Source organism: Odontesthes bonariensis, chromosome 17 (genome assembly GCF_027942865.1).
Source record: "Odontesthes bonariensis isolate fOdoBon6 chromosome 17, fOdoBon6.hap1, whole genome shotgun sequence".
Lineage (NCBI taxonomy): Eukaryota > Metazoa > Chordata > Actinopteri > Atheriniformes > Atherinopsidae > Odontesthes > Odontesthes bonariensis.
Window position 1 is genome coordinate 36,271,507 of NC_134522.1, and position 25,142 is coordinate 36,296,648.

General features: G+C 44.0%; 1 protein-coding gene and 1 long non-coding RNA gene across 7 annotated transcripts in view; one reads left to right on the forward strand and one right to left on the reverse strand.

Moving 5' to 3' along the window:
* The window catches only part of mgaa (MAX dimerization protein MGA a), a 55,298-nt gene extending 33,824 nt beyond the window's left edge, over nt 1-21,474 (reverse strand). For 2 of the 6 annotated variants that reach the window (XM_075448490.1, XM_075448487.1), the window contains exons 1-12: nt 20,618-21,472; nt 9,197-10,356; nt 5,005-6,754; nt 4,389-4,497; nt 4,032-4,133; nt 3,785-3,925; nt 3,381-3,503; nt 2,408-3,132; nt 1,247-1,526; nt 900-1,027; nt 737-805; nt 119-233 (exon numbers count right to left, since the gene is read on the reverse strand). In XM_075448490.1, the coding sequence (XP_075304605.1) occupies nt 119-233; nt 737-805; nt 900-1,027; nt 1,247-1,526; nt 2,408-3,132; nt 3,381-3,503; nt 3,785-3,925; nt 4,032-4,133; nt 4,389-4,497; nt 5,005-6,754; nt 9,197-10,296 (4,642 nt within the window). In that variant the 5' untranslated portion in view covers nt 10,297-10,356; nt 20,618-21,472. Of the gene's footprint in view, nt 1-118; nt 234-736; nt 806-899; nt 1,028-1,246; nt 1,527-2,407; nt 3,133-3,380; nt 3,504-3,784; nt 3,926-4,031; nt 4,134-4,388; nt 4,498-5,004; nt 6,755-9,196; nt 10,357-20,617 lie in introns of all 6 variants that reach the window. The other 4 variants (XM_075448493.1, XM_075448488.1, XM_075448489.1 and 1 more) reach the window with 4 other exon arrangements.
* Nucleotides 21,475-22,039: 565 nt separating this feature from the next.
* On the forward strand, nt 22,040-22,959 carry LOC142366566 (uncharacterized). Its single transcript, XR_012766848.1, has 2 exons — nt 22,040-22,126; nt 22,289-22,959. It is a non-coding gene; the product is annotated as an uncharacterized LOC142366566 (long non-coding RNA).
* Nucleotides 22,960-25,142: the final 2,183 nt, after the last annotated feature.

Here is a 25,142-nt window from a genome sequence, read left to right on the forward strand (position 1 = left end):
CATCCATCACAAACAGCACAAGAAACAGAAAAAACAACAGGAAGTGAGGTTCACTGTAGGATCTAATGGGAGGACAGTTGACTGCTGGCAAGAGTGAAGGGTTCTGTCATACACCCACCTAAATGAGGGCTGGAGATGTTGGCCTTAGTTTCCTTCAAGGTTAGGTCTCTCTGTTTCAGGAATTTCAGTTGAGCAGCTTTATCTCTGGCAAGGCTCTCACCTTTTGATGCCTCCTGCAGGACAAACAAATGATTATGGGTCAAAGTGTCCAGCAGGGACCAGGAAAAGGTTCAGTTCCTTTTTAATCTAGATGACATATCTGAGCAGCTCTGTTGAAATGATCTATTATCAATATCAGGCATCAATTATCATCAGGCATTTTTGTTTCCATATCGATTTTTAAAGTTTGATTAGTTGTTTTATTCTTCTGTCTGATGTGATCCACCCATTCATCCATTTTTTATACTCGCTTAATCCAATTTAGGGTCTCGGGGGGGGGGGGACTGGAGCCTATCTCAGCTGTCATTGGGCTAGAGGCAGGGTACACCTGGACAGGTCTGTTTGATGTGATGGTATTTGCAATCTCTGAATCTTGTCAGAAAGCTGTTTGCTCCCTTTGTTTTAGCCAACTGAAAGTGTTGCCACACTGACATGTTAAATCTAGGCTGCGTTTTACTTGAGGACCTTCATGCAGAAGCAGACACAGAAGTCTGTGCGTGATTTTCTGACATTTAACCTTATGTTTCTGGATCCATCCTCTGTAGCCTCGGACTCTGGCACAACTGCTGTGGTTCTCTCTGCCAACCTAAAAACATAGATAACACACAAAATACTTCAGTTCATATCTGTGTGCAGCAACTTTCCATTAGTCTGGCATCTATATGATGAAGAGTCCTTACAGTTGGGCCGAACGGGAGGGCCACATCAGGAATGTGGACAGGCTCTGGATCCGAGTCTGCACCGTCTCTCTTCCACAGAGTCTGGACCCGATCAGCAGGTTGGGAAACACTGTCTGCCTCCTTCAGTACTACAAGGTCAACATGAAGAAGAAAGCACGTGTGTTACATAATACTGATGTTAGCAATATCTTTCAAACATTTCATCACTCAATTTCTTCTTGATACTGACGTTAGCTTTTTTAGTCAGTTTCACTGAAACCGGAGTTGATCTAAAGTCTGAACTAAAACTACAGGTATTCCAAATATCTCACAGCATCTGGTAAATGAAGTTCAAATGGAGTACTTACCGTAAGCCATCTTCATCCTCTTCCTCCTCTTCCTCTTCTTGATGTGGCCATAGTGGGAAGTGGAGCTGGAGTCGGAGCTGTCCAGGTTCTTGAGGAGCACCACCTTCTGTTTGAGGCAGCTGCAACCAAACATACAGGGGGGCCGACCGCAGTGGCTGTTCCTGGAGGAGTGGGACAAACTGGAACAGATGCAGCCAAGCCTGCAGAACTCATTCAGACAGGGAGACGCTCGTGCCTGGGCCAGCTGGATCGGTGCCGTCGGGTTCTCACGAACAAAACCCTAAGTAGGTGGAAGGTAGAAGATGGAGGGGAAGGCAGGAGGTTACCTTTCATGTGGCAGATCGACTCAAAACTCATTCCTGTCTGACTAACAGATCCTCCATCTTCTGATCACTGTTAAAACTGTTCAGTGATTCAAAATCTGGGGCCACAGATCTTTTCAGCTCTAAGTGAGATATGTATGTATATATTCAACTAATATGCAGAACATGAACAAGAGAAAACTGTTTCAAAGCATCTGAGCTGCTGCTTCTGCTCTCTGTCTGAGATCAGATTAATATTTTCTAACACATTGCTGCTTGTTTGGTTTGATAGAGATTTTTATCGTGAAACAACAGTCAGTTTTCTCAGACCAACGTGGAGGTCGGAACAGCTTTTCATCTGATAAACAACAGTCCTGGTGGAGAAGATAAAATAAATCCTGTTTTTCTACAGCTGATAAAACCTACACTGCTGTTGTAGAACAATCATTGTGTAATACTGACTGTTCCCTAAGAATCAACGTGGAGAAAAACGACTTTCAGATGTCTCCATCCAACACTGTGATATGAATTGCGATGGTGATAACATGTTGTGCGAGAACTGTGACAACATGCAGACTTTTACACCTTTATCAGCTGTCCAGCCGTGTGCGAGCTGAAAATATTGTGTGCACCACAGCTCTTTCCATCACTTTCAGAGGCCAGTCAGAATGAAGTGTGAGGAACATAAACACAAGGAACAGATTGAAGATGCTGATTTCCTATGTCTGAAAGTGCTCATCAGCAGTCACTGATTGATTTGTGTCATTGTGCGAGTTAATTCTTTGATCTGGTGGATGCAGCTCTGAACAGCGAGGTCTGCATATCAACAGTAACAAGGGTGTCAGGTGTGGACTCTCACCGTCAAAGTGAAGAGAGATGTCAATGCAACAGCGGCCCTCTCCTCTGTGATGCTGGTCCGGACTCTGCCCTCCCACACCACGCCATCCTCGAGGGCCTTCTGTCTCATCAGGCCCCGGGTCATCATCGGCCTGCCTGCCTTCTTGCAGGCGTCCTCCCTCTGACCAGAGGTCTGACCCAGCTCCGAGTCCGACTCCAGGGGAGCCAGGTCGTCCAACATCAGCCTGGCAGAGCTGAGAGTCTGGGACAAGGTCCGGGGTTTCCTTTTCGTTTTAAAGGTGGGTTGGACTGAAGGTTGTATGGTCTGATGGGGGGCCACAGTGGTCTGCAGAGAAGACTGCGTAGGTACAGTTGGACTGGATTCAGACACAGGAGCAGCTGCAAGTTCTGGACTGGGTTTGTTCGGTTTACGGCCTTTGTGTTTTTTCTCTGCCCTGCTGCACATTTTGGTCTCTTTGAGCCGTGGTCTTTTAGATGGGGGGATGAATCCTGATATGAGGTCTGAAGCAGGCGACCCAGCAGTCTGTTTCTTCAGGATGTGGTCCAGAGTCCAGACATAGCTGGTGCTTTTCGTGGGGAGCTCATAGGCTGGAGTCTCAAAAGGCGGCTGGGAGAAGCTGGCAGCTCGCTCATCAATCAGTTTCCCCTCATTCTCTAGATACTCATCCAGCATGTCGCTGCAGAAAGCCGACAGGTTCTTCTTCTGGGGCTCTGAACTAGGACCAGCTGCAGGATGCAATGCAAAGCTGTTAAGGTATGGGAAGCTTCAACTACTGTCCTGAGACCTGATCCAGCATCCTGTGTGACTGGATGAAGGCTTGCTATGTCTGACAACATCTAACACTTTGATTTGAGCTGATTTTTTTACTCTTTTACTCATATTCTTAGTTTTTATGTCAGACATATCTTTACATCCAGCAAGCCACTACCACACACTACAGAAAATAGATCAATGAGGAAAGATTATAAAGCACCTTCAGGTATGGAGGATGCAGGTGTGAGCACAGCCTCTGAAACAGTAAACTTCTCCCTCCAGCCTTTAATCTGTGTCACGTCTGTAGTTTTTCCTGTTCGTGACACGAACGCAGAGGAAACACCTGATAATGAAAGAAAAAAAAATGACATTGTGCACTTTGTCTGCAGTTTTTAAATCGTTTTTCTGACATTAAACAGATGAAATGATAAATTCCTTGATCATTGTCCTCTGACTAAAAACATAGAGTCAGTAAAACTAACTCCTGACTCAGGATATATTTTCCATTCTCAGTATGAGGTGAATCTGTCTCTCTGGACATTTAGGGATGAAATAAGTTGAAGCTGCTCTGTAAGACATAAATGGATTACAGCTGTAGCCAGCTGTTAACCTGCTGAAAGTTACCCAAGGCATTCCCTGGAGATGACGGCAAAGTCCGAGCCAGCGGCTCCACACCAACTCCAGGAGGGGGGATGGGAAGATGGACTCCCAAGTACTGCAGGTCGATGGACAGAGCTGGATCCAGCAAGGTCATCTTAAGACCAACTGAGCCCACAGAAACCACCCAACACAAGGAGGGAAAGTTAGCTTGGTGTTAGCTTACAGTGCCTGTTAGCTTTGAGCTGCATTCTTGGAAACAGATGATGTGTACCTTCCTGCAGCACAGGGTGGATGACCTGCCTGTACTTCATCAGCTTCAAGTCTCTTAGCAGGCTATTCTCCAAGGCAGCAATAGTCTCCTCCAGACTCTCTGCTTCAAGTTAAACAGGTTTATCTTAGAGTTGCATTCCCCATTTGGTCCAATAAACATTAGAAAAAAACAGTCTGATTTACTGTCTGATCTGTCAAACCTTCAGCACTGACATCGTGTTCAGTTTACTGAAAACACAAGGGGCCAGGCTACAGCAATCTGGAATCCAGCAGTATTGCATCCAAGCAGAGAAAATTTTAGATGACTTTTACTCTAATCTCTATGATTCACACACTCCAGTATCATGCATCATGTTACCACTGTTGCTGTTCTCATGTGCTTCAGCAGTTTGCTGATCTTCAGGTGTCGTTTCAGTCTGATGGTCCAGACCTTCAGAGGAGTCTGCAATGTGCATCTTGAGAGCCTCCTGAAACATGAAGTTGGTTATTATCCTCTGAGTATATGGTTTACTCTGTTAAAAGGAATGAACAAGCCACAAAAGGAATAAAAAACATTTAAAAAAAAAATCCCTACTTAGACGCCCACACATGCAACTAATGACACAGCATGCCTTCACCTAGGTTTTCTCACTTATACTCTGCTTCCAATGCCGACACTGAAGTCAGTGTAAAGCATTTGCTTCCACATAAATTACATATGTATGAAATAATTACTGAAAACATGTAAGAAAAGGATAGTTAATATTTCATTGTTTTGTGGAATGAAAAACTCATATTACTGCTTTACACAAGTTTCAAAATGGCAGGGGAACTCATTTAAAACACATCCTTCCGGTTTATAAAAGCTCATGACACCCAAAGCAACCTAAATATCTTGTGGTTTGCAGCAGAGCATGACTTATAGTCCTTCCAGTAGGCACATTAGCACGATAGAAATCTAATATCATTTGACAATAAATTTAATTCAGGTTTACCTTAGATGTGAACGAGATAAATAATTGCTCCTCCACTTCCTCCAAGTTAGGCTGTATAGTTTTGTAGTCATCGATCCTCTGTTCCATACCCAACCTGGAAAGCTTTGTCCACCTGCAGGACTTCTTGCGCTTGCAGGGCTTGCTGGCAGAGACTGGAGACACCTGCAGTGAAGTCGGAGGTGCTTCTGCCAGAGATGGAGGTGGGCAGGGAACAGCCACTGTGTTTGAAAATGTCCCCCCCACCCCAGTCTCAACATCAGTGGAGAAAAAGTGTACAAAGTCAGAGAGGGATGGCGTGGGAGACAGTTCATCTTCGTCTAATGAAGAGAAAGTGGGAGACAACGTCAGCTGAAGGGCGAGGGAGGACAGCTCTGCGGGAAAAGGCAGCAACTGCTCGCCTTCTTGAAATGATACAGTGGGATCCGTGGGGGGCATGGATGTAGAAGTGTTAAGGCTTTGTGGTTCAGACTGGCAAGGCAACAAAGGTGGTGTAACAGATAATAAAGGAGCTTGAGGTGTGGGTTGAAATGTTGGGAAAGAGTCTCTGTCAGACTCAGATGGAGGTAATACTGTATGCCATTTGAATACAGATGAGTTTTCGTTGAGTAGTAGGTCTTCAGGTGGTCCTACTGAAGAAGTTGCTTCCAAAGCAGAAGTGTCAAGTTCAAAAGCTAATGAGGCTGGCAGAGGTGGTAAAGGTTCTGGAGAGCTTGCAGGTGACAACGGTTCAAAGTCGAAGGAAGAACACTCTGGGTCAGGAAGCGAAGACTCAGTCCTCAGGGTGCCGGAGTCTGAAGGCAGTGCGGAAGACTCAGTTGGTGTTTCTGGTGAATTTGGGTCAAGCAACATTGTGTTGAGGAGAGGGGACAGATTGGAAGATGCATTTGAGGTAGCACATGTTGTGAGGGTGGATGCAGATGTCCCGAAGGTGCAAAATGGACGATCCAAGTTGGGCAGCTCTGGTGTACCATCTGGGACTGTTGGCTCCAAGCCTGAACTTTCAGGAATGGAGACAAAGGGATCATCAGTTTCTGGTCCCACTAGATCTGCACCAGCGACAGTACCTAGACACGAAGGACTGGAGGGCGGCTGAGTTGTGTCATCTGCTTGTTCAGCAATATTTAAAACCATTTTATTTTGATGAAGATCTGTATGGGCAAGTGTGCAGTCCTGGATGATGGATTCGGCTACAAAGGTATTATCAGAAGTAGCAGCAGAACTTCTGTATTCAGAGATAGCTTCAGATGGAGGTGCTGGTGGAGGAGGGTCCGGTTTGCTCTCTGTCTTTTTAGATTTTATTGAATGCCGTTTTAAAAAAAGAGCAAGTGCCGGCAGAGGCAAACGAGCTGGACGTTTATGCTGCTTCACAGCATCTGATGGAGAATCAGAATGACACTGGTTGTCTGAGAGCTCAAACGAGTTATGAGGCCCTGGCGAAGCTGCAGCGAAATCTGTCTTGATGATGGCCTTGGATGAATTCAAATGGTACCCGTCATCTTTCTCTTTCATTTCCTTTTTCATTTCAACAGCTTCCCTTTTCCTCATTGGTGCTTCAACAGAAATATTGTCCTTCTTAACAACATTCTGTTCTTTGCCTTCACTCAAAGTTGTAGTCCTAGTGTTAGTTTGTGCTCCTCTGAGAGAGGTGCTGTGATTGATCCCAAGCTGCTCCACACTGCACCTCTGCAATGAAACGTGAGCCTCACGAATCAGTTCAGAAATTAACTTCTGAGCTGGACGTGAATTGCTGCTGAAGGAAACCAAACAAAAATATCACATTAATGACAGCGTCCTTTTTGGTATCATTTACACTATGGAGCTGAAAAAAAAAGAACAAAAAAGGCATATGGATTTTAAATCCCTGCATAGAGTCCAGACTTTGCACAGGACAGGTACATTTCATCCATCCATCCATCTTCTATACCCGCTTAATCCAATTCAGGATCGCGGGGGTGCTGGAGCCTATCCCAGCTGTCATTGGGCGAGAGGCAGGGTACACCTGGACTGGTTGCCAGTCCATCACAGGACCACACAGGAACAAACCAGACACACAACTATCCACGCTAACACTCGCGAATAGGGACAATTTAGAGACGACACCAGTTAACCTAACATGCATGTTTTGGAGGGTGGGAGGAAGCTGGAGTACCCAGAGAGAACCCACGCACACACGTGGAGAACATGCAGACTCCACAAGGAAAGAACCCAGCCCCAGCTGTGAGATGACGGTGCTAACCACTGTGCAAGCCCAGGTAAATTCAACTCAGTAATACATTATTTTTAACATTACTACCAAGGTCACCAAATACAACACCAATGCATCTGGGAAAGGAGTGCAATTCCCACTGAAAACAAGCCGACTGCGATTTGCATATGTGCATCTGAAGTAGTCCTGAGAAGCAGGCTTACATGCACAAGAATACATACACAAAACACTGCTTAAAATGGGGATATATGTATGAGCGATTTGGTCCACAGATGACTGGCGTTAAAACCGAAGTTTCCACTGCCGGAGCTACTTAACCTTCCAAGGACAAAACAGCTCTTGAGGATGTGCCAGTTCCACCCAAAAATTAACATGAACGCTGTTGATGGTCGAGCAACAGAGTTACAGTGAATGAACAAACTACAGTGAAACAAACTGATGTCCAAGTGCCAATCCCAATTCCCCAATTTGGCCCTACCCCTCTGTTTTGCACCTAGTTGGGTGTTCCTTTTCTATTAGGGAAGGGGAGTGGTCAAATAGCCAACAGGAATGTCGACAGGTCATCCTAAATGCATCCATGTGTCTTTTAACAAGACACTGAACTCCATGTTGCCCCCAATATCTGAGTCAAGCTCTACATACTGTATACAGGGTGCATATAAATTATAAGAAGACCTGTATGAGTATCTGAATGAGTGAACAATAAACGCATGTAAAGTCCTTGTAGAACCTAGACATGGGTAAAAAGGCAATATATAAGTGTTGAACATTTACCATATAGACCATTCCCTTCCAACAATGCATGGAAGGTCATTTGGACAGCTACATAGCCACTACTCCTTAATGCACATCGAGATAAATGACTCTACTACAGTCAGCAGCTAAACTCCCCCCCCCCCCCAATTCATTTTCTTTAAAAGAAATGTGGTCTCACACAATGAGATGTGCATCCACGTGTTGTGCTCAAATTAACGACGATCAGAACTGGAGTTTATTAATACCCAAGACCAAATGCCTATTAAACCTTTTCCCATTGCAGTGAAAAGCCAGAAATTAGCAGGTGTGAGCAGTTGTTGTGATCGCCATTAAAGGAGCTTTTACGACAATTAATGGGGTTGGAGGAACCTTTATGGTAGTTCCTTGGAAATTCCCTGATACCCCTGGGTGTATGGCACTTGGCATTTCACCTTGTTCATACATAAGGGCTTTAGATTCAGCGGAAATGGAAAATAAAGCAGTTTAGTAAATAATATTCTTTCTGTCTTCGACAATTTGAGAAGGGTCTCGCTAAATTCAATTAACGCAGGACAACACCTAAGTATGGTTTTAATGCCTATGCTTTTTATTGCTAGTATGGCAATATTTTAAATCTGGATGATGATTAGTAGAAGATTATTTGTCATACAAATAATCAATAATAACTTGCGATCAATGATTGTGATTATTCCCCTGTTCCCACTGGTGGGACCAGCAGTCCAGCACCAGCAGATAGTCTAACCTCTCCAAGTCCTTGCTCAGGGCATTCTGAAGGGTTAGAGACTTTCTGGATGGAGCTCATCGATATGAGCACTATGAACATCTCAAATATAACAGCAAACATCTTTACGTGGTTTTTGGTAATTGAGATTGTAACATAACATGAAGCCACAAAATATATTCTTTGATAGATGGACCAACATGCAGGTCCAGACTTTGTTAAATGTTTATGAAAATAAAGACATGCAGAGGGAATGTTAGCTGTTGGTCAACAGAGAGAGGCCCAACCTTAAAATTATGTCTGGGTTCCTAATTGATTTTACATAAAAATGATACACTAGCCTGATCATTGCAGGGCTTCAGATAGTGGTGGAAACAAAGAGCTAAACAAATCTATCAATTCTTTGAAGCTATAATACCTAAAAGGAGTCTGGGTCTTTAGGGAAACATGTTTTATCCTATGTAAAACCTCACATTTGGTAGGACATTTTAACAAATTGTAATTCTTACCGTAGACTTTCCCCGGGAATCGTGGCAGCTGACTGATTGTTGTTAATTGTGGAATTATTTTGGAGGTCCTTTGGCCCTGTAGACTTTGAGTCCCCTGCTTTTGAGCTTCGAGGTTTATGGCTTGCAAGCAAATATTTCAAGTTCTTCCTAACGGGATGCTGCTCAGTGATTCTTCTACCCTCATCTTTGTTCAACTGTTTGGTTGAAGTGGCTTTCAGTTTTAGGCCCCATGAATTAGACCCATCCTCTCTCAATCCTTTTGCAAATGGGTTGTAATTGACTTTCAGCTGAGCAAACTGTGGGTTTTGGTAAGCAGTGACTGCCAAAAACTCAGTCTGGGGGAAACAGAACGTGAGAACACTGGGGCCATTTAGTGTTATGTCTTCAACTGCTTTGTCCGTCTGCACCAAGTGCAGTCGCGGTAAGTAGCGGTGCATGGGATGTAAGATAATGTTCCCATCTTGGTCTGAGATGTTGTTTGTGAGCTTTAGTCTGTAAAAGGACACTGGACTCTGCATCCAGTGTTGACCAGTTGCTGGGGACTCTGGGTGAGAAAATGGTTGACTCTTAATATGACATTCAGCTTTTCTTGAAACTTGCCAGCTGTCACCAGTCCACTTGTACTGAGTGAGGTCTAAGGGCTGAATGTCCATAATTAAACAGTACTTCGTAGCTGGCTGCAAGCCAGAGATGTGGAAACGGCAGTAAGGGAACATCCTGCTGCCTTCTTTAGTCAGAATCATTTCTGTTTTGCAGCTAAAAAACTCTTTCCACATGCTGTTGTTGTCTAGTGTCACTCTGACACCTTTACAGGTGATGTCTGGTGACAGGTTGTCTGAATGAGTGTTCAAATTGGTGGGACGCTTCAGTCCTCCTGTCCTGGCGATGGACTCCTTAGCTGGATACATGTTGCGTTTACCCCCAAAAACTGCTTCCTCACTGGACACACAAGTGCTTTGATCAGTCTCACTTTCACCTCCCTTTCCTGGTCTGAGAGGCACAAAGTATCCAGGTGGATGATCAGCTGCAGGTGCTGCTGCAGGGGCCGTTGCCCCTTCCTTCAGGAACACCATTCCTTGCTGAGTCTTTGTAGTGGCCATGAACAGGTCCCAGAAGGATCCCGCTTTTCACGTGTCTACACTATGGATCAAGACAGCATCCTGAAAAACAAGACCCACAACATGTTGTTAACTGCTGAACATCTCACTCGTACAGCAATTCAGGCAGCATTCTTCATACAACAAATTGCCATTCAGTCGTTTCTGTCAAGCCATGCAAATGTTTTTTCAATACATACAACAGGAAGCTCAAAAATAATTGAGTTATCGCATTCCGGGTTCATTGCTTTCCATAAACACTGGCTTTTTCTCACTCTGTATAATAACTAACTAGAATTATAACGTGCTTTTTTTCAAGTCAGCTACCTAACTTCAGTTCTACTCTGCCTCTGACTGACAGAGCTGATGCATTTCAGCATTTGCCACCACTGTTGAATGGCCTCAAGTCCCAGTATTCCATCATGATAATTGATCTGAGCACAGCATGCTACCTGTTTTTTCATAAACTGGTGCATTTAATATTTCAAATAAGTAGGGATGCACCGATACCAATATCGGGCCAATACTATTCTAATATACTCGTACTCATACTCGTTCAAGTTAACCGATATCATGAACCGATACCAATTTATTGCATGAAGACCACGATCAGAGGGTGACTTGTCATTTTTGTTGTATTTTTTTAGATTGGCGGTTAGGGGAGATGTCGAGCTACTCAGGAACAGTGTGGTTAGGCTAGTGAGTCTTCCAATTCATTGCATTTTTTTTGTGGTAGAAGTATCGGCATCGGTACTCGGTTTAGGCAAGTACTCAGATCAAAGTATAGGTATTTTATTGGTTTGAAAAAAGGTGGTATCGGTGCATCTCTACAAATAAGTGATAGGCTAATATGTTATGTGTTTTCAAGGCATTTTTCAGGCATGTTTCATCTTCTTTATATCGAGCACAGGTGCCTCCTTGTTATTGCTTCAGGTGCAGTATTTTTTTTTAAGCTAGCATTGTATGCATTTCCCCATCATGTCTGTGAGTAGGAATGGGTATCATGCAGGGGTAGCTTTTGTTAACGAGTCAGTTGCACAAATCAAAATCTCTGAAACTGTTTGCATGAAATGTGCTCCGTTTACCGTCTATGTTACCATTGTCAGTTTATCTGCATAACATAACATTTTCTTATGACATAACTAATAACAGTGGAAAAGCACATACAAGATAATTGGACAACCCTGGGCCCGTTTAGTGATTTTAACACAACAGTCACCTGTAACTTTCATCCTGTAAAAAAAATGAAAACTTTATCAAACTAAGTGTAAGAGGGGGCTCAAAGAAAGGTGATGATAATGATTCCACACTGTTTAGAACACAGTAGTTACTGATAAGTGTACCAGAGAAAAATTCTGTTATTTTGCACCATGTTTCATCATTTGCCCAGTGTTGCCCACCAAACAAGATCTGTTAATCATCATAACAGCAAGTTGCCTCAAGAGTGGAAATATAAAAAGATCAAATAAAAATGAAATAATAATAGGGAAAAATGGACCAGACTCAGTGAATAATTCCCTATAATCCCTATATAGACTAGTGAGCAGTGCTGACCAACATGTCATTGGGGTCATCAGGTGGGAACCTCCTTTCATCAGTGTTTCGTCTCGTTGGGCCCACGACACCTCCAGGAGGCTAGACAGTGATCACTGGCATCCCAGAGTTACTCCTCTAATGCCAGCTATCACTGCTCCTCACACCACAATAGCCACAGCCACAAGCTACCCCAACCTCTCACCAACTGCACACCACTCATAGCGGGGTGGGGATACAAACCCTGGTTCGGGTAGGGGGTAGAAATAGAAGAGGTAGAGATGAGTAGGAATGGGATTCAAACCCTGGTTCGGGTAGGGGGTAATGAAAGTATAGAGGGTGCCAGAGGTGGAGGCGGGACAAGACACACTAGCAGATTCAGCAGACAAACTCACCTAAACAGTCCTACAATCACTAAAAATGCCAGCAAAAACAAGGCCATACAGGCCAACTCACTAAAATGGTCGCCTGGTTTCAAAAGGCTCACATGGGCCACACCCTCCACTTAAATATTCTAAATTTCTTCTTTGCTTCTTCCAAGAGTCTGTTTTCCCTAAGTGTTCCCCCTGCTGGGCCCCCAGCTGCTATTGCTTCTTCTAATCCAAATCTACTGACTGGACTTTACTGCCTCATCTGACACTTCCTTCACTATTTTCCTCACACTCTGTCCACTTACACCCAGCTCCCTCAACAATGAGACAACAGACTTTGCAACAAATCCTCTACATACTACCTCTACACAGATCCTAACTTTCCATCCTCACTGCTCTGCTTCTGCCCCCAACTCCACATATATTTTTCCTTTCATATGCTTCTGCTACCAATTCCTCCCAAGGAACAGTCAGCTCTATGAAATAGACTCTCATTCTACTCCTAGACCACAAGACTATATCAGGCCTTAGATTTGTAGAGGCTATTTCCTGGGGAACAACAAGCTTATTTCCTAAATCTACCTGCATCTCCCAATCACAAGCATCCTCCAAGCTGCCGTGCCTCCTTATCGTCTTATTAACTTTCTCCCCCTCTTGAACAAACTGAATAGCCACTCTCTTCCCCTTAGACCCTCCTAAATTTACCCGCCTTCGTTTTTCTTCAATACCTGCAGCTAAGCTTCTTAATACTTGGTCATGTCGCCATGTATACCGGCCTTGTGACAGACTAACTTTACAAACCTCTAAAAAAAGCATACCCAAAGTAAATTGAAAGCTGTTCTTGAACCATTTGGAGTAGAGGCCTGGTCTTTTGAAAGAGAACACTCTGAATTTTCACCAAGTCAGAATCTCGGTAAGTGCTACTTTCACAGAGTAATATTAGTTTGAATACACTGAAAAAGATGGATTTTTATGTCCGCCAATTTTTTCTTCCTAAATATGTGCCATAGAAGTGACTTTAGAATAGAGCTGCGGACTGAAAAACACAATGGGACTACAGCCTGAAGTCTTACCTGGTCCCACTTCAAATTTGACCGTATTACAACAAAAAATGAGTTTGTTGTACAGGTTTTTCTAAGGATAGGACCAGGCGTGCCAAAATTGTACCAAAACTGTGCCATTTGGAGACCCTTGGTAACCATGGGGAAAAGGCTGCTATTCTAGAACGCTTTAACATAGTCATTATCTTTGGCTCCAATGAAACGTTGGGACTGTCCTATCCCACATCCAGATCCTCTGTCAGTATTACCGACAAAGAGTAACAGAAGCACAAACACATCGTTTCTATGAACAGAACTTTGTAGCACACATTGCAAACAACACTGCACACTATTTACAATTTGTATTAACATTATTTGCTGTTGGCAACATCCCAATTATTGTAGCAGTGTCGACCTGGCACAAAGCACAGGGGCACATCCCATGTGGCATCCTTTACAGGAGACTTGGTCTGGCAGGAGCTGCACCTCAAGCGCCCAGCTGTGCTGTGTCCTTAACAGGTTTGGGATTAATGGCAAGAAATGGTCCAGATTCAGTTGTGGTGGTAGACTCTGCCAACTCGAAGGCTAAGGTCTCCCTGAATGCCTTCTGGTGCAAAGGAACCTCAACTCTGCTTCTGCCATGTTCTTTGTGCAAGATGAAGGCATTCACAATAGCAATGTCCATGAATTGGTAGAAGAAAGTCTACTTCTATTTTTTGTGCAGGACCTTGTAGTATCTTATCAGGCCATCTGATAGGTCGACTCCCCCCATGTACCTAAAAGGACAGTTGGAAAAACAAAAAACAAAAATCTTATCAAAATATGTCCAGCACACAAATTATTACATTTCAAAAGGCAGAAAATACTTGTGTACATAGTACATACCAGTTGTACTCCTTTCCTGCTGGTGGAACAGGGATGTCCTTCAGGGTCCACTGCCTATCTCCACCGCTGAGCAGTTTCCCTCTGTGGGCTGTGTGCAGAGTGGAACACAGAAAAACATCTCTTGTGTCTTTCCACTGGATGGTCAGGACAGCCACCTGATGCTCCCTTGTGGTCAATTGGAGTCGAGGCCATTTGTTTTTGATTTTGGATAGCCAATCCGGTTGGTTCGGATGGTCCCACATGCCCTGATCTTTTGCTGAAGCAGTTCACAGAAAAGTATTGGACTTGTGAACAAATTGTCTCCAAGAAGTTTATACCCAGTAGGTTGGTGTTGACCGGCAGCATTTCCCTTCTCCTGATCATTAGCAGCATCCTCTAAGCTACTGCTAAGGTGCAGGGACCGGCATATTAGGAGGAACTTTTAACATGACATGACTGATTTATAGAATGGAAGGCTGTACGGTCTTGCCATTCTCCAGTCATTTCTAAATTAACAGAATTTTACAAATCCCATATACACTGCCTGGCCAAAAAGAAAGTCGGCACCACAATTTAACTAACCAAATAGGTCAGAGCTTCCTATTGGACAATTACTGCATGGGCGATTATCTTTCAGCTGGCAACAAGTTATTTAACCCCAACTGATGCAATGAGTAGCTTCTCATTTCTTAAACAACCATGTCGAAAGATGCATCCCGTGGTCGTGGAAAAGATGTATGTTTGAGAAGGGTCAAATCAGTGGCATGCATCAAGCAGAGAAAACATCGAAGGAGATTGCAGAAACTACTAAAATTGGGTCCAACGCATTATTAAAAACTGGAAGGATAGTAGGGAACCATCATCTTTGAGTGAGAAATGTGGTCGTGTAAAAATCCTAACTGATCGTGATCACTTAAACGTTTGGTGAAATCAAATCCCAGAAAAACAACTCCGGGCTATGTTTAATAGTGAAAGTAAGAGCATTTCCACATGCACAAGGCGAAGGGAACTCAGGGATTGGGACTGAACAGTTGTGTAGCCCTAAGAAAACCACTAATCAGTGAGGCTAATCGGAAAAAAAGGCTTCAATTTGCTTGGGAGCATAAAGATTGGACTCTGGAGCAATGGAAGAAGGTCACGTGGTCTGATGAGTCCAGATTTACCGTGTTCCACAGTGAATGGAGCATCAGGGTAAGAGATGAAGATGAAATGCTGCACCATCATGCCTGGTGCCTACTGTACAGGCCTGTGGGGGCAGTGCTATGATCTGGGGCTGCTGCAGTTTGTCGGGTCTAGGTTCAGCAACGTTATGTGCCCAAAGAATGAAGTCAGCTGACTACCTGAATATACTGAATAACCAGGTTATTCCATCAATAGATTTTTCTTCCCTAATGGCACGGGCATATTCCAAGATGACAATGCCAGGAATCATCGGGCTCAAATTGTGAAAGAGTGGTTCAGGGAGCATGAGACATCATTTTCACACATGGATTGGCCCCCAGAGTCCAGACCGTAACCCCATTGACAATCTTTGGGATGTGCTGCAGAGGACTTTGCGCAGTGGACCGACTCTCCCATCATCACTACAAGATCTTGGAATGCCAACCCGAATGAGTGCCGTAATCAAAGCTAAAGGCAGTCCAATGAAATTTTAGAGTGAGTGACCCTTTTTTGTAGGTCGCGACTTTTGTTTTGGCCAGGCAATGAATATACATACATATATATACTGTATATATATATATATATATATATGTATAATTAAAGCCATGAAACGGAAAATGTCCTTTAAGGAAATATCAGTCCATGGGGCAGTTGGTGTTAATATGTGTGCACCAAACTCATTTGTGTTCCAAATTATTGTCTGTAGTGTGGAGTTTAAAAAAAAAAAAAAAAAGCTGCAATGCTGTATATGATGATGTGGAAATAAGCAGGGGTCCAGGTGGATTTTGGGGTTTGAAGATGGGTTGTGGAGGAGTAATTTCTTGAGCCCCAGTATCATTCCAGTACTCTTCAGTCATTCCTGAAATTCCTGTTCGCTGGTCCTGACTCTCCCCCTCCCCCCTCTTCTCTTCTCCCTTGGCCTCTTGCTTTTCTTTTGTTTAATTTACCTTTTACAGGAGAGGGGGGATGGGGCTCCTCTAGACTTGTTTTTTTTCCCCACTCTGCTTTTAGAAGAAGTAGCACGTGTGACCCCCTCGTCTGAATTATCTTCAGAAGTCTATCAAAAACAAAGAAAAAACAAACAAATGTATTTTATAATACAAGAAAGACTGAGCTGTGTATATAATAATTATCACTACTTTTTGCTCTTTTTAGATGTTTTATTGATGAGAATGCTGCTGAGTGATAATGCTGAGTCCACAATTTCCTTCGGGAACAATAAAGTATCTAACTAAAAAGTATCTATTTATCTATATAATAATACTAAGTAAAATAACGCTAAAATATAAATAATACTTACTTGTCGAGAGCAACGGTTCCCTCTTCAGATGATGCTTGTTCTCCAGAGTCAAAGAAAACTCCGTCCTCCTCTGACGTCAGAAACATCAATGTCCCGTCGTAAACAAACCTCCGACTGTATTTTGTTTTTGAAGTCCGTTTAGCCATGTTGTAGAAAAACGAAGACGAATAAACTGCAGAATCTGAAATTACGCACGACGATGCGTAATTAGCAACTAATTAGAAACGAAGTAAGAGACTACTTCTAAGTGACGCTCTTTCTGCATTACTTTTCTCATATATTGAAGACCCATCAAGCATCATATCGATATAACGATGTGTAATTTGCGACACACAAAGCTCGCGACTACTTTTATGTGACGCATATTATCTTTCTAACGGTATATAACATGTTTTGGTACACATAAAGGGGGGCTGAAGATTTGTCCTGCAGTATGCAACGTCCTTATGGGATTAAAAAAGTATTCAATCACAATGCCATGCATGTTCTTATTACTATACAATTCCATGTGGCTACACTTCTGATTATGATAATAATTTGTCAGATCAGTTTCAACTGCCATTAATATAGAGAAAATATATATACAAAAATATAGAAAGCTGCATCTTTTCAGTTCCAGTGACTGAGTGACCCATCAGTTAGTCGTCTGAGAAGTTCACTTTACACTTCCATTACTTTACATTAGTTTAAATGGAGCCCTTTTTGTGTGGAACAGTGGTTTTAAACAGCTGGTATAACTCCACTGATCGTCACAGAGATGCTTCCCTTCATTTTAATAGTTGGATGACAGCACCTCTTTCCTTGTTTTTATAGGTTTTTTTGGACTCAATAATTAAAAAAATCATGATGGTCTTTTGATAAGGAAGATGTTAGTTAGCAACATCTCTTACCTGCCATATCAGTGGTGTGTGTCTGCGCTCCTCATTTCAAAATATCAGCAACTTAGTGAAAACGTTAGTATCAGAATGGCCTCGGCAACCTGCTACTTTTGACTGTAGTAACAACAATGTAACTTCAGCGGTACTAAATAAGTCTGCTCTTATAAATTCAATCACTGATGACACATCTGTATGAGCGAAAGAACAAGAGAGAAATTTCTTAATGAAGATAAATAATACTGAAAGACATTTGTTGTTTTGAACTATAGTCAATGTCATGTGCATAAAGATTTCTAAGTTTAAGAAGTGCATTTGAATGCAACATGAAGCCTTGCCAGCTTTGATGTACAAAGTGATGCAGATTATTTACAAGTTGTTGAGATTCTTAGTTTTGATACGGTGTTAGTTTAACTCTGTCAACCACTTGGTGCCAACAATGACCTGCTCATTGCACATCCTCTCTTTCACCGCTTGGCCAACACACATATGTTGGGCCCACTCAAATAGTAGAGATGACCTTTTTTGACATTGTAATAATATTGCATTAGGCGAAGCATCTAAAGCTTTTTTTTGAGAATATTCATTGAACTTCAGTGAATATTCACTGAAGTTTCAGTGCTGCACACCACTGTCAGCGTGGCTGTATTTTCCTAAAGAATTCATCCTCCCACCTTTCTTTAACCTCATCATGTCTTCCACTGAGGTCCAGGAAAAGCTCTTAGGAAAAGATAAGAGGAGGTAACCTTCTTCTTCTTCTTCTGTAGCTCACTGAACCCACTGCTTGCTTGGGAAGAGCTGCAGGACAGAAGATGGTCTGTCTCGCAGCACTTCTGTGCATTCTTTCTGTATTCTGCACCACAGCCTATGTAAGGAGAACATTATAAAATACTATTGTGGTAATGTGTGTAGGAGTTTCCTGTGTTAAATGTGATCAATCTGTAGGATTCTGTTAAATTTGTGCAAAACCTGCAATTCTATATCAAATCTCAAGGCCTGTGAATCCAGAGGCAGATGACTTAATTACAGGAGATTAAGGCTACGGCTACACGAAAACGAAACGAGTTTTTTTTTAAAAACGGGTACGAAAATTCTTGCGACCACACGGCAACGCTGCTGTAAAGACTCAGGTCCAGACGAAAACGGATGAAAACGATGAAGTACACACGCCACTGTGTCACGCCACACTGTGAGACAATAGAGAAGTCTCACAGCGTCAACGTTTGACTGACGCAAAAACGTTTTCGCTGTAACAATGGAAACGAAACGACCTCGTTTCCAAATCTTCCCACTCTGGAACCCGTTCTCAAAAACTATCGTTTTTGGGTAGTGGGAACGCCGGCTCCGTGTGGCCGCGACAGCCAAACGATAAGAAAAAGTATCGTTTACAGTGAAAAACGTTTTCGTGTAGCCGCAGCCTTAGACTGAGTTTTGCATCTTTAGACACTTTTGAGGCCTTGATCTAAAAGGAGGTTCTGCTCTTAGCAGACGGCTGTGATCCGCTGGGAACACTGAACTATTTCTATCAATTATTTGTGGTTGTTGGTAAAGCTGTCCGTCTGATCATCTATGCTTACAACATCGGCTTTTTCAAGCAAACTGGGAAAGCGCTGCTTTCTGCTCCTCAGTCGTGCACACACGTCTGTGAGGATGTGTCACACAAAACTGTCCGTTAACAATATTTATCACTTTGGGAAGCAGAGAGCACCCAAAGCCCGACACTTCACCTTAATTCATGCTTTCTGACATTTCAGAAAATGTGGCGTGAATCAACATGCCCCCCCGCTTCAAAAATGGCTTCTGTCCTCCTTCACAAGCTCTAAACATGTCCCAATAACTTAGTCGTCTGCTTCTTTTTCTTCTTCTCAGACGTTACATTGCATCCAACCGCAGTAAAAAACTACAAATGAAGTATTCTACTGAGGCTGCAAGTAACAACTGCACTCTGCAATTTCTTACAGGCAGCAAACATCACTGCATCAATGCACAATCATGCAGAGTGAAATTTCCACATATTTGCTGTGAGCAAGCGGAAATATTGGAATAATTGAGCCGCACGTTGTAACCAAACATCCCTTTTGGGAAGAGGAAGTTAACGTACCAGAATCATAATGCATCCGTACAACTTTAAAGAAATGCAGTGTTAACGAATACAGATGTTTGGCTTGACCACAACTTCTGCTGCCGGTTCTGTAAGGTGTCCCTTACTCCACAGTACCTGCCGCACCAACGTCTGTGGTGTCACTTCAGCCGGCTGTGCAGCTCCTGATGTTTGTAACCCGACATGCGCGGTGTGAAAGGTGCATTTGAAAAACAAAGACTTGGAGGGAGTGCAAGTATAAGAACAGGTCCGTCTGTGTAGGCATCTTTACACAAATCATGTCAATTATTGCAAATGTTGCAGACACACCAGAAACCGCTTCGAAGTAAAGCAGATACGTTGAAACTGTAGTAACATGCGTGTATGTGCAGAAAGTCCAGGACACCTCCAGCTCTGCTACAGATGATTGATGTAACGTTTACATCAAGATACCGCACGCCTAATCAGGGCTTTCTTTATGCAAATGACTCCCCAAGGAGCCGTCTCTAACGCTGTCCGTGACAGTTCCCATAGCATGAAAATAGACATGATAAAAGTATAAGAGAAATCCTTAGAATTTGAGTGTGGCTTTAATCAAACATTGGCTAGCGTAACGTGTCTCTCTAAGTAGAAAGAAAACCAACCCAAACCTAAAGGGTCATCTTTCCTACATGCTTTAACCTGTGGTGCGCTAACTACTGAAAGGCTCTTTTGTTTAGCTAGCAGTCATGCTTACAGGCTAGCTGATGGTGGGTTCCACCACACAAACCATGAGCAGGGAATCCAGTTCAATCTGTTTTCTCACTTAAACCCACTGTGGTAATGTAGGTGCAGATTTGTTAACACTATCCAGCTCATTTGTGAGGTTTTATCTGAGCTGCTAGTCTCCATTAGCCGGTGGCTAACCTCACCTGGTACCCCAGTTAAAGCAGGACAGGAAGCTGTGCCTGCCACTGAGCTGGGCTGTTATTATACCCCACTGTTCAAACACAACCAGCTGCTAGCACCAGGCCTCAGAATGAGCCTGGAAATGGCTGCCCCTCAGACATCAAACCTCCACCAGCACGTGCTCCCGGACTGCAGCCCACCATGCATATTACCTGCTGCCCATCGGTACACATGGATGGTGTCCCCGGTGCGACAGAAATCCGTCTGAACCGTCGGGTTTTTTCTAAGGGATCCTGTTAGCACGCGGATCTTATTCAGCTGAGGGAGAAACAAACAGCACGCGCCGTTCTTCACTCTCACGTCATCGCCCGCCCCATCCTCTTCCTCCGCTACTGCGCAGACTCAGACCAGCCTCTCCGCCGCCACCTGGTTCACGCTTGCCCCAGCCAGCCCGCGCGCCCACAGCACGGGTCTGTCGTCCGTCATCTGCAGGAGACCCGCCGATGGCCGTCTGTGGTCCGTCAGAGCGACTTCAGACGGATCCCTGGACCCACCCGGATCAACACGAGTTCATTTAATGGTTAAAAAATGCGCCACATATACGGAACTACCGCGACCACCACAGGCTCACGGTGGGTGTAGATGCAGCGACCACCACAGGCTCACGGTGGGTGTAGATGCAGCGACCACCACAGGCTCACGGTGGGTGTAGATGCAGCGACCACCACAGGCTCACGGTGGGTGTGGATGCAGCGAAATATTCAGAAGTGTGGACCCAGGCCTGCGTGTCTGAGAGCCGTGGAGCCGGTGTTCCCCGCCTCAGAGAGTGAGTGGCGGCTCGGTGTGCGGAGCCGCCGCCATGTTGTTTCCACCGGACTGGAACGTGCGGGCTGGCTCTGAGGTGATGGCGGCCGCGGAGAATAGAGCCGGAGGGGAACCGTGTCCAGAGCGTCAGAGCTCCGCTGTTAGTTCGCTGTGACTCCCAGACTTAAAGCGTAGCATCAGAACGGGACCAGAAACGGAAGATAGACCGCACCACCCGTTCATGTTGAGATAACTGAATGATTGAGTGTCTCTGGAGTGCTGCCTCAGCCTTCCTGTGTGCAGGCAGGGCCGCGCTGCCTAGCTATGGAGCCCGCGTGGTGCCACAAGGGAATCGGGTATTATTTCATGGCCATGGGTGTGAAATCCGCTTTTTATAAAAAGCTAACAAAACGTGCATATTGGATATTTTTTATTTATTTTAGTCATGGTAGCGGTGAGCATCTAACTGCCACGCATTAACAACCTGTGGCCATGCAGTGTTTCCCATCAGTGGCCCCAGACAGGCCCATATCCTGGCCCATATCCAGGCCCATATCCTGGCTCATATCCAGGCTCATATCCAGGCCCATATCCTGGCCCATATCCTGGCCCATATCCAGGCCCATATCCTGGCTCATATCCAGGCTCATATCCAGGCCCATATCCAGGCCCATATCCTGGCTCATATCCAGGCCCATATCCAGGCCCATATCCTGGCTCATATCCAGGCCCATATCCTGGCTCATATCCAGGCCTATATCCTGGCTCATATCCAGGCCCATATCCTGGCCCATATCCTGGCTCATATCCAGGCCCATATCCTGGCCCATATCCTGGCTCATATCCAGGCCCATATCATGGCTCCTGCTCACATCCATCCACTCTTCACTCTTATTCAGAGGACGGTGTATAAACAGGTAATGTATGAAAGGAAACCCCTGAGCCTCCAGCGTGGGGATGCCGTCGCTCTCTCACAGTGGAACCATTTTAATGGGATGATTTGGGATCACTTGATTTATTTATTACTTGATTTTTTTTTTTTTTTTTTTAATTATGAGTAACAGCATCTCTTCTTCCAGGGAGTCCAGGGGCCCGATGCATAAACAGTGCGCTGCACACAGAAAGCACATGTGCCTTCTTCCTGCTCAGAGGTGTTTCTGAAAGAACCTGTGCAGGTTTTCACAGCAAAGTAACCCTGATATGAGGTGGAAACAGGAAGAGGCCCCGTAATTCACCAGGAAACAAAACCACACCATTTCCAGGTTTTTTTTCCTTATTTAGTTCCCCCATCATCAGCTCTCACAGTGTACTCTGATCTGCAGTAACTGGTAAATAAGAGCAGCTGTGCGTCATGTGTAATGGCTGTGGAGAGAAAAGACATATTCAGAGATGGTTCTGATTTCCTTCAGCTTCCACAGGACTGTTGAAGAAAACAGCAAACATCCCATGATGCATCTGTACCCCAGTGTCTCCTCCTGATCCCCTCCACACAGACTGTGGTGTACAGGCTGTGTGTTCATCTCCTGCAGATAAAGCAGGAGCTGCTGGTCCTCCTCTGTAGTCTTGATGCGATGTGTGAGCCCATGAGCCTTTTGGCTGCTGCTTTATAATCCCACCATTTCTCTTGACCTCTGCAGGGTCGTTTACTCTGACCTTCCAGAGCTGATCACCTGTTACGTTTTAATTCAGCAGCTTTTGTTCTGTTCCTGACCACAGAGGTGAGATCACCTAATAAAAGGGATTTCCTTTTTCTCTGCTTCTCTGATGAGCGTCTGTTTTATATTCAGTAAAACTCTTCTTCTTCTTTACTGTTGCTCTCATGATCATGTCTATTTAAACAAACAATCTCTCACTATGCAAATGACAAGTAAGGGGAGTGTCTGCATCCATTCATGGTGAAGAGGGAGTGGAAATCAGCTTTGTGTGCACTTGTATAGTTTCACCAAGACTGAGTTTTCTAAAAGAGTCGTGTGGACACAGCTTTATAAATGTGGGGAAATGAAAGTGTGCACATTTCACAGTTTTATGAATCTGGCTCCTGGAGTCCAGTTGAAGGAGACCTGTGGATGGGCTTTTTTCTTCTAACATCCATTAAAGCAGAGATGAAGATGTAGTTAAGTGAACCCCTCCCCCCAAAAGATGGATGGATGGAAATTTTTCCGTATTCTGGGGGGATCCCAGGCCTTGGTTAAGAATAGAAGACGACTTTGTATGGAGGCCAGTAAAAGGACAGATCCCACATGTCCCAATGATATTAAAGTGTTTACAGCGTCTGATATGTGTCTGATGCCGTGTCAAAGGAAATCTGTTATCTCCACAAAGAACATCATTGTATGCATCGTAGGATTTATATGCACCTAGATCTTTATTAAAAACAGTGGCCTTAATAACATGTACATCAGACAATGCAGTTACTCACCTGGAAATGTGAAAGCTAGCTTAGTCCGCGGCTAGCACTGATTACATTGTTAGACCGTTCTGACCGTTTGATAAAAATCATTACCAAATACCCTGGGATTTTACCAGATCCCCACACTACTGTAAGTACCTGTGTGATTTTTGTTTGAGGAATGCTTCGGGGGGGGGTTATGCCGGGTTTTGTAAAGTGCATGTGAGCAGGTACCAGCAGGAGGCAGCAGTGAGAGCGCTCGCTGTTTGAGGAGGCAGGAAGAACTCTCATGGGGAAGCCAACCTAACCGCTACAGAGCTCGGACAAACACGGGGGACGTTTCACCTTCTGAAACAACTAAAACCTGAACAATTTTAAAGGTTTAGCAAAACCTACACACAAGACTTTTTTAGTTTGTGACTAATTACTTAACCAACCAACGTCTGTACTGCTCCAACCATTTCAGTCCTCCATCTTCCCCCAAAAAGCCATGTCACCATCTCTGCTTTCACAACCGCTTCTTTACATTTTTCTTTTTACTTTCTGTCCCGTGGTTGGAGTTTTGGGATTAGACGGGTAGAACCGTCTCTTCGGTGGGCAGCCACTTAGCAGCCAGAGTGACGAGGAGCAACAGACGTTTGGTTGGGAAAATGGTGACAAAGTACACAACAATCTAATGCAACTGCTACTGTTGCAACTTTTAGGTATAATGTAGAGTTGAGTGAAGCACTGAAACCTTTGAGGCTTTTCTTCTGTCCCTGCTCTCAGTAGCAGTTAGCTTGGTGCTCTGACCGCTGCAGCTCAGCTACCAACTGCTCACAACTTGTGAGCTTGGGTTTTTGGGTTTTTGGAGGACTTGTGAGTCACAAGTCCTCCAAAAACCCAACCTGTCCCTTCAAATGTGTCAGGTTGCAAAGTGTGTTTTTTTGTAGACATTTTCAATGTTAAGACCAAGAGAGCAGAGGAACAACCAATGAGAAAAAACAGGTGAGATCATTCAGAAGCGCTGTCAGCTTCCATTTCCCACAATTAAAACTGAACTATGGAAGAGTGTTTTATGATTGAGTTCTTTCATTATTTAGTCAACAAGAGTTGAAATTGAAAATGTCATTTGAGTAGAATATGATTGCTAAACATGGTTGAAAAGAAAGCCGTCTGTCCTTTCAGAAAGGACAGTGTTTGCTAAAGGAAGCACAGAAGCTCTTCTCCTGAGCGTTGACACAACTCAAACCCTCCCATCATGACTGATCAGATCAGCGTCACTTCGCTCCGTTAGGAAGGTTCCAAAGACATTTCATAATCAGGGTTAGGGTTAGGAAATAAAACCCGAGTCTAAGTAGTGTTCACTGTTTCGACTCATGGCTGCGCAGCAGAAATTGGTGATATATCTCTCATATGTAGAACAATGTAGATCTAACTGAGATGTTTTTCACCGTCTGACTGTTTAAAGCCAGGCCTGAAAATGAAGGCGATATACTCAGAGAGGACAGAGAGTTGATGTTTTCATGGTTGAAATGAAAAACAGATTTAAAACTTGGATCAGG